Genomic DNA, 15209 nt, shown 5'->3' with positions numbered 1-15209 from the left:
GACGACGAAGGTCGCAATCCCAGAAGCAGAAGACTTGGGAAAGAACATGAGGATATCGAGGATCCCAAAGAAGAAATCCTCAAAAAATTCCTGCTAGGTCCAAAAAGACCAGCCATAACTGATCAATCCCAGGGTAAAGGATTGGCTAGCCCGTCTCAAACGGCAGACGGTAAAGGCTCATCAAGACCGTTGACGGCTATTGCTTTGCCAAAAAGCAAACCTACTCCAACAGGAGTCATAAATGTTTTCAATTATGAACTTCGAACGTTCGATACTCCTGTGTTCAGAACTGGCAGGAGATTAGCTTACCACCAGAAGGCAATTCTGGATAATCTTTTATTTGCCTTTCAGGAAAGAAGCAGTGGTCTAATGTTTCCAGCTCTCTTTGCATTAGCTGAAGAACTATATGATAATGCAAGGCCACAGTTCAAAGAATTACAGCAGAGTGCTGCCAAGAAAGAAAAAATTAACTTCCTTGAAGGTCCAGAAAATGCTAGGGTCCCTATTATGGCACTCACTGAAGCAGACTGGCATAACTTCCACAATCTAATAGGAAGACACAATTCAGAAGACCTAGTTCCTCCAACCCTCTTCATCATAGCTGGATCATATGTTGGAAGATACTTGGTAAATGTTCAGAGTGAACGCCCCCAAGAACACAAGCTTTGGCTTGTTGAAAATGGTTTTGTCCATAATCTGTGGACTAAAACTAATGATGATCTAAAAGGTTTGCCGCCCATCATCGTCAATACAGTCAAGAATGTCAGGAGAACTGATGGCATACTCCGACTGAAGTTCAGATCTACTCCTCCAGAATGGATCAGAAAGGCAAACGGTGAGGTTGAATATATTTCTCCATATCATTATGTGAGAATCATTCAAAGAGAATATCTACAACCTGCCTGTGTTGGGTACAATGACCAACCAAATTCAAGCATCCCATGGATGAAGGCCATGGCCCTGGAATATATGAAGAAGATCATCTCTGAAGATATCAGCAATACCTTCCTGGTAGCAGGGGAGAAAACTATTATCACTGCCTATGATCATCCTGACGTAGTCAGCAGTGACCTATTCCTATCTCTCACCAGAAAAGAGATAGACTCGACAATGGCATGCATGCAGTGGGTGGAAAAGCTTGAAAATGACAACCACTATAAAATGTATGTTGATACAGATGTCGAGGACAATGTTACAACCACTCGCATGGCCCAGACAGACAACAACTCCTTTGTCTTTGGCCACCATTCTGAAACAGATGAGAACATGTGAAGCTACAGGTGACGAATAAAACACCAACTTTGCAACTGTTGAGCTTTAGACTTTTTCTAAAGGTTACTTTTGCTTTTTCAAAAGAAAGAAAGAGACGCTTCACCTACTCCTTTTCTGCTTTCTCCATCCGACCTCCATTATCAGGAGCACTCAGAAAGCTGAAAAGTCACGGAGTTGTTCTGTACATTTTGGTATTTTGAATTCTAGTTTGAGTTCCGCTCTCTATATAAAGAGCTTTGGTTTCATTTGTAAGGCATTCGAAAACGGAAACATCAATCCGATATTCAAAAAAGAGTGTCATAGTAGTGTGCTTCAGTACAAGTAAGTACCTGTTCTCATTCTTATGGATAGCTAAACAGCTTTTGCTGTTTACCTGAGAATGAGGCTCTGAATGTATAACATGTATGTATTTTTGAATAAATAAATTCGTATGGTTGCTCACCCATTTCTTCAAACATTTATAGTTGTCATTAAATTTCCTTAATTATAGTTGTCTTTATGTTTCATCTTTAGGTCACCATCTAAGTGTCTGCATCTTGTAGAATTCTTAGGTTCTGGTTGTACTGTTCAACTGAAAAAATCAGTTTTAAATCCAAAACTAAGACAAGCAGCAGTGATTCCGCCTGTTAAGTATCCATTAGGCAAGAGGCCGTTAGGAGAAAGTAGGCATGTTGAAGGCTAGTTTTGTTTTACTTTTGACGTATAAAATGAAGTTTGTTTGGTCAAACAGTATTAGCAAAACCACAGACTAATATAGGATACAATTGACATTTAGATAAAGACTTATCCCTGTTAGTCTTTTCTCAAAAGTAACAGTGTAATACAAAAGTGTTGGGCATTTGGGCAAAATACAGAGGCTTTTTGGGTATACGGGAAGAGACCCTTCAATTTCAGCCTTTTTGGCTAGCTTTGGGGCAGCTGTGTACTCACTATCGATTTGACTTCAGGTCCACCACAGAAGAAGCTTCGTCTTTATTTCGTCTTTAAATACAAGGAAAATTTCGCGCATTTCAGTACTGAGGAATTTCAAGTCTCATTTTCTTCAATCTATTTGATTGGCAAGAGAGTTTGATTCTTTTCTCCCCATGGCTGCTTCTCCATCCAGATGCCGCTATCATGCCTTCCTGAGTTTCAGGGGCGAAGATACACGCAAGGGCTTTAGTGATCATCTCTATAGAGCTTTGGAGTTGGCTGGAATTCACACTTTCAGAGATGATGATGAAATTGAGAGAGGAGCAGAGATAGCAGTAGAACTGCAGAAAGCTATCCAGGAATCAGAGGTATCAATAATCGTGTTTTCCAAGAATTATGCTTCCTCAAGATGGTGCTTGGATGAGCTTGCCACTATCATGAAACGTAGAAAAAAAGATGGACACATGGTTTTGTCAGTTTTCTATAAGGTGGATCCATCCAATGTTAGACATCAGACTGGCAGTTTTGAAGAAGCGTTTGCCAAACATGAAGAGCGCTTCAAGGAGGAGATGGGCAAGGTGCACGAGTGGAGAAGATCACTTAAAGATGCTGCCGATCTGGGTGGGATGGAATTAGGAGATCAGTAAGTCATTTCATCCCTGACTCTACCAGTAATTTCAAACTATTTGCTGGTTTTTTTTTTTTTTTTCTTCTCAAGTAACTTAAAACACTGCTACAATCCAAAGTTAAGGTACACCAACGGGACTCAGAATATTCATGTGCTTATATTCCCTGAAAAACCAAGTCAATCAAAATTGAATCTGTTTCTTTTTTTTTTTTTTTTTTTTTTTTTTTTTTATCTGAAGAGGTGGTTTAGTGGAGCTTGAGATTAGGAGTTGGGGTTCCTCTGTTCGGGACCATACAGATTGGGTTTTGAAGGAGATGGGTTGGTTTCGTTTTGGGGATCTTTGAGGTTTTGTAATCTGAAAAAGACAAAAAAAAAAAAAAAAAATCCTCAAATTTGATTCTATTTCTCTATTTTATTTCTATGTTCTTTGAGATTCAAAAGAAGATCATTCATGGTAGTTTTGATCTGCTGATCAGACATCTATTGCGTCTTTATTGAGCATTCCTCTTACATAAATTAATCATGCACTCATTTCTATTAACTGAATTTTGTAAGTTTTGAATTTGTTATATGAATACTCAACAGGTATGAATCACAGCTGATCAAAGATATTGTTGAGAAGATTGGAAATAAACTGGAACCAAAACTATTAAATCTACCTCCCTATGCGGTTGGAATAGATGATCGTGTGGAAGATATAAACATGTGGTTAAGAGAAGGATCAACTGATGTTGGTGTAGCTGGGATTTATGGAATGGGTGGAATCGGCAAGACCACCATTGCAAAAGCTGCTTATAACATGAACTTGGGTAACTTTCAAGGAAATAGCTTTCTTGCAGATATTAGAGCAACTTCAGAAGAACCTAATGGTTTGGTTCGCTTGCAAATGAAACTTATATCTGATATCCAGAAGCAGAAGCCAAAGGAGATATACTCTGTTGATGAAGGAATGAGCCGGATACAACGTGCTGTATGTTGCAAAAGAGTTCTTATTGTTCTTGATGATGTAAATGATTCGGACCAATTCAGTGCAATTCTTGGAATGAGAGAATGGTTTCATCCGGGAAGTAAGATTATCATAACAACTAGACATTTACACTTGCTGAGAGCCATTGAGGGTTCTACAGGGTTCAGGGTGCAAGAACTTGATAAGCATGAATCACTTGAGCTTTTATGTTGGCATGCTTTTCGACAAGCTCATCCTATCAAAAGCTACACGGAGGTTTCTACAGATGTAGTACAACATTGTGGAGGGCTTCCGTTGGCTATTAAAGTCTTGGGGTCTTCTCTGTATAAAGAAGGTGTAGATGTATGGCAAAGTGCATTAGAGAAGTTGGATGTGATTCCTGATGGCGAAATCCAAAAAGTTCTAAGAGTAAGCTATGATTCTCTAAAAGATGATTGCGACAAAAATTTGTTTCTTCATATAGCCTGTTTCTTCATTGGAAAGATGAAAATTTTTGCAATTACAGTACTGGACGACCTTCATCTTTTCCCAAGAATTGGAATTAAAAATCTAGTCGATAGATGTTTAGTGCAAATTGATAATGGCAAGTTGATCATGCATCAATTACTTATTGACATGGCAAGGGGAATTATTCACGAATGGTCCCCAGAGAACCCTGGAAAACGTAGTAGACTGTGGGATAAGGATGCATTTGATGTTTTGGAGAACATAACAGTAAGACACATCTGCGATCTTCAAGTGTATGCTTATGTAGTTGCATTGTTCATTTACACTAATTACCTAACCAACTGTTCTGATTTGTTGGCAGGGTACAGAAACTATTAAAGGTCTCATGCTCAACCTTCACAAGGAAAATACCCTTTTTAACAATAAACGATGCTGCACTGAAGAGTATGATAGAAATTGTTCCAGATGGCGTTGGTCTGGTTTCTTCTCATGGAAATTAAACAACTTTTCCTCAACAGAGTTATATTCAGATATGCCGAACTTCAAATCACAGGCACTTAAAAGGATGCACGATCTTAAAATTCTTCTGCTCAATAATGTAAAATTCAGTGGTTGCTATGACGACTTTCCAAAAAAAATATCATGGTTTTCTTGGCAAGGGTTTCCTTCAGAATCTATACCGAAGGAATTTCATTTGCAAACTCTAGTTGTTTTGGAGTTGCAAAACAGCAAACTGCAAGTTGTTTGGAAGGGGAAAAAGGTATGTAACTATTACACACAAACATAGTTGTTCCAAATTTCAAATTTGAGGACCCTCATATTTCTATCATGCATTTTAACATAAGAGCATTGTCTAGTTTCCTATTTCCATATGAATCCAACAAACAAACAAACAAAAAAATCAGCCAAATAGGAAATCATCTAGTCATTTGATTAATGGTTCCTTTTATTCTAATATTATCATTGTAACTAATAACATTCCTCTTTTTATAACAGAATCTGCCGAAATTAAAAATCCTTGATCTCAGTCATTCACTTGATCTTGTTACCACACCTGACTTGTCAGGACTCTCTAACCTTGAGAGATTAATCCTTGAAGGTTGCACGAACATTGCTGAGATTGATGAATCCATTGGTGATCTTGAGAAACTTGTTTCCTTGAATCTCAAATACTGCAAAAATCTCGAGAAGCTCCCAGAGACAATTTGCAGGTTGACATCTCTTCAGGAGCTTAAGCTTTCTGGTTGTTCAAACCTTGCTCTTCATGCTAACACAGCTACTAATATGATGAATTTCACCAGCCTGTTATCAAATAAATCCTGGAAATCAATTTGGTCGCATGTATCACCAAGAAAAGGTGTTGAACCAACCAGTTTGTCATTGATAAATTTGCCACGTTTTTTAGTACGGTTGAGTCTGGCTGATTGCAATATATCAGAGATTCCCAATGATCCTACTATCTTTTCCGCATTGGAGGAACTGGATCTAAGCGATAATCCATTTATGAGTCTACCTGAAAACATGAAGAGTCTTACTGTGCTCAAGTCTCTTTGTATAAGCGGTTGCGAAAACCTCAAAATGCTTCCCGAGCTCCCACCAAGTTTATATGAATTAGAAGCAATGTCGTGTCCATCATTGAAAAAGGTAACTAGTTTACCAAATACATCCCTGTTGCCCTGTTTTTTTGGTGCTAGAGAATTAGTCGAAGTTGGAGGCTGGTTCAGTATAAAGCCATTGATTAGCGAAATTGACATGGAAATGATAAGAAATATTGGCCTGTACAATTTGGAACCCTCTGGAGGAACTGAGGAGCTTAAAATGATAAATTTCTTGACATTTTGCATCAGGACATGTCCACTCCAGGTTCTCACTCTAGCTCACACCTGTAGTTATTAGTATTTATATATAATTAGCTGTTTTTTTTTTGGTAATGATATATAATTAGCTGTTTGAATAATTAGCCTTTTATTGTTCTAACATATGAAATAGGGACTCTGTGAATGTGGCATATTCAGCATTTTCCTTCGAGGAAGCAATATTCCTGATTGGTACAAGTACCGGGGTGAAACCGCGTTGTCCATCACTGTTCCGTCCCATCCTAAACTCAAGATTAAAGGCTTAAATGTCTGTGTTGTGTACACCCCAGAAGATGCAAGAGACTTTCTGATGATTAGTTTACTCCTAAAAGTCAGTAATGAAGCGAAGGGTCTTATGTGGTCACATTTACCTGTCAGTGTAGGTCTTCCAAAAGTGAATGAAGAAATGTCATGGCTAAGCCATTGGCAGTTTGAGAATGATGAGTTAGAGGGCGGGGACGAACTACGTTTTTCTGTGGATAGCAAATATTTAATGTGTCATATGAGTAATATGAGTACTGGAGAGCCTCGGTTCTTGATAAAGGCGCTTGCAGTCCAACTTGTGTACGAGAATGAAAATAAGGGCTAGGCATATAATGGTATCCAATTATCAAATCCTGAAGATGTTACGACCCAGCATGAAGCACCTTATTGGAGCCAGGCTGTCCTCATTGGACACGTATCGGCACCTAAGTATCAAATGGTGGCAGGCAAATACCTACTTTGCAATATTTACGGATTTCCTCGAAATTTTCGTTCTTCAGTTCAAGAGCACACGGATTTGAATAGTTTATTGGGAAAATCATATGGGTGCCCTTTTCAGCACGAAGATTTTGAGAGACGTGTCTGGGGACAAAAAAATGAGGAACGAATTTTGCTTAAATGAATCCATTTGTTTTAGATGTATAATTTCTTGGGGCCATGATGTTAGAATCAAATATGGACTTGTCACACATTAACATTAAGTATATTGATAATTAGCTAAATGTCATATCTAGTTTAACATGGACACAAACTCAAATCAATACTTGTAACTTAATGGAAGAGTGTATCTATTCATTAAGGTAAGAAATCATATTCTTAGTCTGCAAGAAAGACTACAATGAAGTGTTACATTAATAATCTAACTAGGAAACCTAAACTGATATGGATAGCTTTAATGGGAAGCTTCTTGAGGTTTAAGTCACCTATATATATAGATGAATTGGTCCCTGATTACTACCGACGTTTTGCATATTGTTCTGTCCATTGAGAAACAAGTTGGTAAGTAACAGAAGACCACATTCAGTGATCGTGTTTAGCAGCTGCAAAGATGGAATCCATGCCAGTGATTGCTGAAGGTAAGCCTTGATCCCTTTTAGATTGTTATGCATATGTTGTGAGCATGTAATATGGTTTTACAATTGGTATCAGAGCATAGACTCACAAATATGAAAAATCGTTTTAGGGTTTTGCAAAACAAACATTAAAAAAATAAAAATTGAAAGGGTTTTTGCTTTACGGGTCAAGTAACTGATCAGGTTACTGACCAAGTCACTGGTCATGTAACTGATCAGGTACCTGACCAAGTAAGTAACTGACCAGGTAACTGACCAAGTAACTGGTCAGGTACCTGATCAAGGTAAGTTACTTAAGTCGATTGCTGCATCTGGTTAAATATCAAATTCATGCTTCCGCTGTGATTTTTAGCAGCAAATTGGGGAAAAGGCAAAAACAGGTTTTTTCTGTGAGATTGATTTCGATTCATAGCATGATAATTGAATTTTTGATTGTGCTCAAGAACCCTAGTTGCATTCCCGGCGTGCGTTAGGTTAGAGTAGATGGTGACCGGATGAAATTTACAATTTCTTGATTGTTCTGTGGTTTCTTGGAATCGAATCAATTTTGGTTATGCTTGAATATGCATGTTGAATTGATTGTTTATATGGTATTGCATCTGTGATCATATGACGATGTATGAAGAACCAGAATCTCCCAAATTTTTACACATCGTTGAAATTGACAGATGCATGAGCTTAAATTTCTTATAAAGACAATGATCTGGGTAGAATATAAAAGCTCATGTGTTTTGTGGTTTTCTGTTGGCATAAGTGATTATGATGCACAAAGCATCCTTCATTGATGTTGGCAGAAAACACTGATCAGGTACATGTAACTGGTCAAGTAACTGACCAAGTAACTGTGCCTGATCGAGTAACAAAACTGAAATTGTGTTTTGTGTTTTAAAACTATGCTTCAATTTTATCTTCCAAAGAAGTGGTCAAGTATGGTTTTAGAATACAAAACAGCAGTATGCATGCTTGATGAAAATAAATACGGATACTTAGAAATTTTTCTTCTGTCTAAAGATGTGGATAAATTTTTTTGGATAACTTGTTTTCATTGAACATGACATATTGATAAAGAACTCAGTAAACAGCAGTATGCATGGTTGATGAAAATAAATACGGATACTTAGAAATTTTTCTTCTGTCTAAAGATGTGGATAAATTTTTTTGGATAACTTGTTTTCATTGAACATGACATATTGATAAAGAACTCCAGGATGTTATGCTTCTGCTCAAAAGTGTTGCTTAACATTGTTTTTGGTTATGGACTGATATTGATAGCTAAATTAAAAGCTATTGATTTTCCTTATTCTCCTGCAAGTATGTCAATTGTAATATAGGGAAATAAGGGTCTCCCGCAGAGGATTAAGTTAAATTAATTGCTTCAATGAAAGTCACAAAAAATGTGACTGCAGTTCCTACTGAACAGCAGTCGAAAAACAATCTAAAATCCTAACCAAAACAACCCAGAAAAATATGAAAATTTACAGAGACGTACTAGACACACAAGGCGTCCAGCACACAAAATTTGGGAATTTTTGGAGTTCGTTTACTATGAGAATAAAATACGTGAAAACAGAGAACAGAAAGAAAAACGAAACTGAACAGATTTTAGATTGGTTGATATCAAGATGATGAAACTAGCTAGGAAGGAAGTATCCACCTCCAACAATCACACACAACACACTTTGTCCAATTTACTTCCAATTAACTTAGTTGAAGACGCTCAGATTGGCTCGGTACGCTTGAACACAACCTATTACCCTTTCTTACTTTGTACGCTAGGCAGGAAGTGCTCTACACCTAGACTATTCCCAAGCAATGCAACCTAAAGGTACGTTTATTAGATTAAACATGCAGAGATCATTAAGTTTGAAAAGAGTTTGAGCAATCACTAGACATCGCAAATAACTTAGAGCCTTGCTAAACCTAGGGTTTTGTCTACTTGATAGTGAAAACCACCAATTACTTCTCTAGACAATTTGAGGAATCCAACTATTGATCCAGGCATCAAATAATCAAAGTATTAGAACCCTAGCATGCATACTAAGTAGGCCTCCAAAGCATACAAACATAGAACTCATCAATGAGAAATCGGTAAACAAAACCTCAACTTTATTAATTGGAAAACAAATTGAATGTCAGAGCATGTTGTGGATCATGTCTAGGGGCTTCAACTGCCCCCTAGCTACTGGAAATTTAGTTACACATAATGGAAATCAAAAACACAGTTGAGTTCATGGAGAAAGAAGACAACAAAAACCAAGAAATAGGAAAAAGCTGATCGGCGATCGATCGTCGGCAGGCAGCGATCGATCGTTTTCGGTGATGGTTGTAATTCTTCTTCTTTTTCAGCTCTTGTGCGTCTCTCCTCTTCCGTATGTGTGATGATAGGTTTCTTGAACGTCCAAGGAGAGATTTTATTCAGTTTGTAACTCTTTGTTTTCTTTCCTTTTGGGACTCTAATTCCTTGGCTTCCACGGAAGGCTCCTTTATTAATGTTCTGATTGATTTTGGATTCATTGACATCCTTCTATCCAATAAGAGCAGCCAAGAGAATTAATTGCTGAATATCTTTTTCTTCATGTTGCCGTATGCTTCCTTGACTCATCAAGATTCCACACTTCTCCATTATTTGCACATATCTCCTTCCTTTTGCTCATATTTCTTTCCTTGCTTTGGCAAACCTAATAAACATAAAAATAACTAAATTAACCAGAAAATAAGATAAACTAACAAAGTAAATATGGGAATTACCAACATTATTATCGCATAATTATGCTCCGATCAGATATGAATGCAAGTATGAATTGTTTAGGTTTTCTGTATGTTCTTGTTTTGATTGCTGAAAGCTAAATAAAACACAGAAAACTTAAAAATTAATTTCTTTACAAAATTGAGAACTCACTCGAATTTTTTGTTTAATTTGCTCCTTAGGTAACTCCTACATGAACTTGAACAGCGTCTTGATGTTAACTGAAACCAACTATAGAGCTTGGCTAGACTCTGGGGAAAACTATATGGGAATGCATGAGAATATAGACTATTGCTTCACTGAGGACAAACCTGAAGAGTTAACTAAGAAGAGCACCAAGAAAGATACTGACCTTTACAAGAAGTGGCATAGATCCAATAGAATGGCTAAGAACCTCATTCGTATCTCTATGTCTAAGACTGTCAGGGGAGGTATAGAAGAGCCTGAACTAGCATCAGATTTTCTGGAACTCATAGGTGCTAAGTTTAAAGAAAGTGAAAAGGCAGAAGCAGCTAGGCTGACTAAGGAGTTTCATGATTTGAAGTACATGGGTTCAGGGGGAGTTAGAGAGCATATTATGAAGATGATCAATATAAACGGCAGACTCAAGGAGCTATTGATGGAGGTTAGGGATGAACAGGTAGTGCATTATGCACTACATTCCTTGCCTAACAGTTTTAGTCATCTTAGGACCAGTTACAACTCTCAAAAGGGAAACTGGACTTTAGATGAACTCATATCCATCTGTGTGGATGAAGAAGCTAGGATCAAGGAAGAAAAGGAACCTGCTACAGCCATAAACCTCATAGAGAAGCCTAAAAGGAAAAAGCCCCAGAACAAGCTCAAGCCTACCAAAGCCATAACTAAGAGTTCAACAGCTGCAGTGGCCAAGGAAAACAGGCCATTCAGGTTCAAGTGCTACTTTTGCAAAAGAGTAGGACACATGAAAAAGGACTGCACTAGCTATAAGAACTGGTTAGCCAAAAGGGGTAAGATTTTTTCTAATACAGTTTTTTCTTTAGAAATTAATCTTATAAATGTTGAGCCACAGTCTTGGTGGATAGATTCAGGCTCACCTATTCATATTACTAATTCCTTGCAGGGATTCATAAGGAGGAGAATCCCAAAAAGTGATGAAGTGAACCTTTGTGTAGGCAATGGCATTTGAGTGGCAGTCAAGGCTATTGGAACCTTAAAGCTCGATTTAGGATTAGGAAAATTGTTAGTTTTGGACAATGTTTTTTATGTACCTTCCATGAGAAGGAATTTGGTTTCAGTTTCTCTTTTAGTAAAATCTGGTTGTAGACTTGTTATGGATAGTAATGGAATTCTTATTTCTAAAAATTCTGTTCAAATTGGTTCTGGTGTTATTATGAATGATTATTTACAGTTAAATTGTTCAATGTCTCAACAAGAAATTTTACTTGTTGAAAATAACACTAACAGTACTAGCACTTTAACAGGTGTTAAAAGAACCAAACTAAATGAAAAGTCTGCATTTTTATGGCATAGAAGACTCGGCCATGTTTCAAAAGAGAGACTGAAAATTTTGGTGAAAAACAACATCCTAAATGAACTTGATTTTTCTGATCTAATAGACTATGTTGAATGCTTTAAGGGAAAAATAACTAATACTAGAAAGAAGACTGCGTATAGAAGCCAAAATTTATTAGAACTCATACACACTGATATATGTGGACCATTTAGGCATCAAACTATCTGTGGGAATGTGTATTTTATCACATTCATTGATGACTTTTCTAGATACAGTTATATTTATCTACTTTCAGAAAATGCACAAGCATTGAAAGCCTTTCAAATCTTTAAGTCTGAAGTAGAAAATCAACTAGAAAAGAAAATCAAAACAGTAAGATCATATAGAGGAGGTGAGTTCTATGGCAAGTACACTGAATCCGGCCAACAAAAGGGTCCATTTGCCTTGTTTTTGCAAGACAATGGAATTAAAGCTCAATACACAACACCCTATAATCCACAACAGAATGGTGTTGCAGAGAGAAAGAATAGGACCCTTTTGAACATGGTTAGATGTATGATGTGTACAACTGGTTTGCCTAAATTTCTGTGGGGTGAGGCTTTAAAAACTGCAAATTATATTTGCAACAGAACACCTAGCAAAGCTATAGAAAAGACTGCTTTTGAGCTTTGGTGTGGCAGGAAACCTAGTCTTCATCACTGCCATGTTTGGGGATGTCATGCAGAAGCTAGGATTTATAATCCAAGCTTGAATAAACTTGATCCTAAGACAGTTAGTTGCTATTTTATAGGTTATCCAGATAAATCTAAAGGCTATAAATTATATTCTGCTCATCATTCACCTAGAATTTTTGAAACACATCAAGTAAAGTTTCTAAGTGAAAAAGTTCACAATACAAACCTTGAGGATTTATCCTCAGATTTTGAGGAAATTGTGTCAGATGAGAATATAAGTGTAGCATTGCCTTTAGAACAAGAAGTAACTGGTCAAGTCACTGATCACGTAGCTGTAACTGATCAAGTAACTGGTCAAGTAACTGACCAAGTCACTGATTGAGTACCTGATCAAGTACATGTAACTGGTCAAGTAACTGTCACTGGACAAGTAACTGACCATGTCACTGGTCAAGTAACTGACCAAGTACCTGTAGCTCAACCTAATCCTGAACATCCTCAGCCTAGAAGATCACAGAGAGCAAGAAAACCAACTTAGGGGGGGGGGGAAGATAGTGACTACATTGTTTATCTGCAAGAAGCAGAAATTGAAATGGACTGTGCAAAGGACAATGATCCAACTACATTTAATCAGGCCATTGAAAGTAGTGAATCTCATCAATGGCAGCTAGCAATGGAAGCAGAAATTAATTCCATGAGTCAAAATGCAGTTTGGGAATTAGTTGAACCTGACCCTAATCAGAAACCTATAGGTTGTAAATGGGTCTTCAAAACCAAAAGAGATGCAAATGGCAATATAGAGAGACATAAAGCAAGATTAGTTGCCAAGGGTTTTACACAGAAGGAGGGCATTGATTTTACTGAGACTTTTTCTCCAGTTTCTACAAAAGACTCGTTTAGGATAATCATGGCTTTAGTGGCTCATTTTGATATGGAGCTGCACCAAATGGATGTTAAAACAACTTTCTTGAATGGTGAACTAGATGAAGTGATTTATATGAGGCAGCCAGAAGGTTTTGTACAAGCTGGAAGTGAAAACTTAGTATGCAAGTTAAGAAAATCAATTTATGGCCTAAAACAAGCTTCTAGACAGTGGTACAAGAAATTTGATTCTGTGATTTCTACTTTTGGATTTACAGAAAATCTTGTTGATGAGTGTGTTTATTTGAAGACAGTTGGGAACAATTTTATTTTCCTAGTTCTCTATGTGGATGATATACTTTTGGCTAGTAGTAACCTAAAACTGCTTAAAGATACCAAGAGCTTTCTGTCAAAGAATTTTGACATGAAAGACTTAGGAGAAGCATCCTCCTATGTACTAGGTATTGAGATTAAAAGAGATAGAGCACAGAGACTACTTGGTTTGTCTCAACAGAATTATATTACCAAAGTTTTAAAGAGGTTTGGTATGGAAAAGTGTGCAGCTGGAGAAGTTCCCATGTCTAAAGGAGATATACTTGGTTTGTCTCAACAGAATTATATTACCAAAGTTTTAAAGAGGTTTGGTATGGAAAAGTGTGCAGCTGGAGAAGTTCCCATGTCTAAAGGAGATAAGTTAACTAAGAATCAAAGTCCCAAAAGTGATGTTGAGAAAGAAAATATGGAGTCAAAGCCTTATGCTAGACTTGTAGGAAGTCTCATGTATGCACAAGTCTGCACTAGGCCAGACTTGTCTTTTGCAGTAGGGATTTTGTCAAGATTTCAATCCAATCCAGGCCATGAGCATTGGGTAGCTGGGAAGAAAGTGTTGAGATACCTGCAGAGAACTAAAAACCACATGCTAGTTTATAGGCAAGTGGAGGATCTAAAACTCGTTGGGTTTTCAGATTCTGATTTTGCAGGAAACTATCCAGAATCCAAGAAGTCAACTTGTGGATATGTGTTCATGCTTGCAGGAGGTGTTATTGCTTGGAAAACCATGAAGCAAACTCTTGTTTCCACTTCTACTATGCAAGCTGAATTTATTGCAGTATATGAAACTGTGTGTGAAGGACTTTGGATTAGGAATTTTCTCATGCAGACCAAAGTGTTAAGTCACATTGTGGCAGGCACACTTGTGATTTATTGTGACAATGAGGCTGTAGTTTTCTTTAGCAAGAACAGTAAAAGATCAAATAATTCCAAGCATATTGATTTAAAGTATTACAGTGTTAGAGAAAGAGTAAAGCATGGTGAAATAGTTGTTTTGAGTATTGACACAAATTCACAGCTAGCAGATCCTTTCACCAAGGCATTGTCAGTGGCAGCATTCTAGAAGCATACAGCAAGCATTGGAGTTTTAGCTAATCTAGATGCTTAGGTTCAGTAGAGAGTTAGTCCAGTTGGAGCATTTAAAGAATGGAGAGGAAATGGAGAGACAAAGAAGATGAAATGGATGAAGGAATGTATGTATTGATGAATTAGAGAATGGAGAGGAAATGGTGAGACAAAGAAGATGAAATGGATGAAGGAATCTAACTAAGAACTAGAGAATGGAAAGGAAAATGGAGAGGAAATGGAGAGACAAAGAAGATGAAATGGATGAAGGAATGTGTTGTTACTTCTTTGTAGCCTCTATATATAGGCTACCAAGCCATAGTGATTGGCCTTAAACAAATCATGATGGGTTAGGTTTGAGCACTTAAACACTAATGGAATTGTTAGGTTTAAGCACTTAAACACTAATGGAATTTGTTAGGTTTAAGCCACTTTCTGCTCCTTTATTCCTTCAGTTGTATCTCCACCAAGAAATCAGAATGTGTAGATACCTCTACTAGCAAGACTAGTTTGCTATCATCACCAAGCATAAGTAACACCCTCTTTGGGACACCCACAAGCCATGGTGAGGTCCAACCGCTACTTGCATCTTGTAGCCCTATGTTCAAGCTACGCTACG

General features: G+C 37.3%; 1 protein-coding gene across 1 annotated transcript; it reads left to right on the top strand.

The window, feature by feature from the left end:
- Positions 1 to 2189: 2189 nt before the first annotated feature.
- Positions 2190 to 6697, top strand: LOC133716094 (disease resistance protein RPV1-like). The gene is made up of 5 exons (XM_062142835.1): positions 2190 to 2827; positions 3398 to 4493; positions 4588 to 4986; positions 5223 to 6089; positions 6216 to 6697. The coding sequence occupies exons 1-5, from the start codon at positions 2358 to 2360 to the stop codon at positions 6669 to 6671; spliced, it is 3288 nt and encodes a 1095-aa protein (XP_061998819.1). The 5' UTR covers positions 2190 to 2357; the 3' UTR covers positions 6672 to 6697.
- Positions 6698 to 15209: the final 8512 nt, after the last annotated feature.

This window comes from Rosa rugosa, chromosome 6 (genome assembly GCF_958449725.1).
Source record: "Rosa rugosa chromosome 6, drRosRugo1.1, whole genome shotgun sequence".
Taxonomy (NCBI): Eukaryota; Viridiplantae; Streptophyta; class Magnoliopsida; order Rosales; family Rosaceae; genus Rosa; species Rosa rugosa.
Note: the sequence above shows the minus strand (reverse complement) of the source record. Positions and strands in the feature narration are given on the sequence as shown.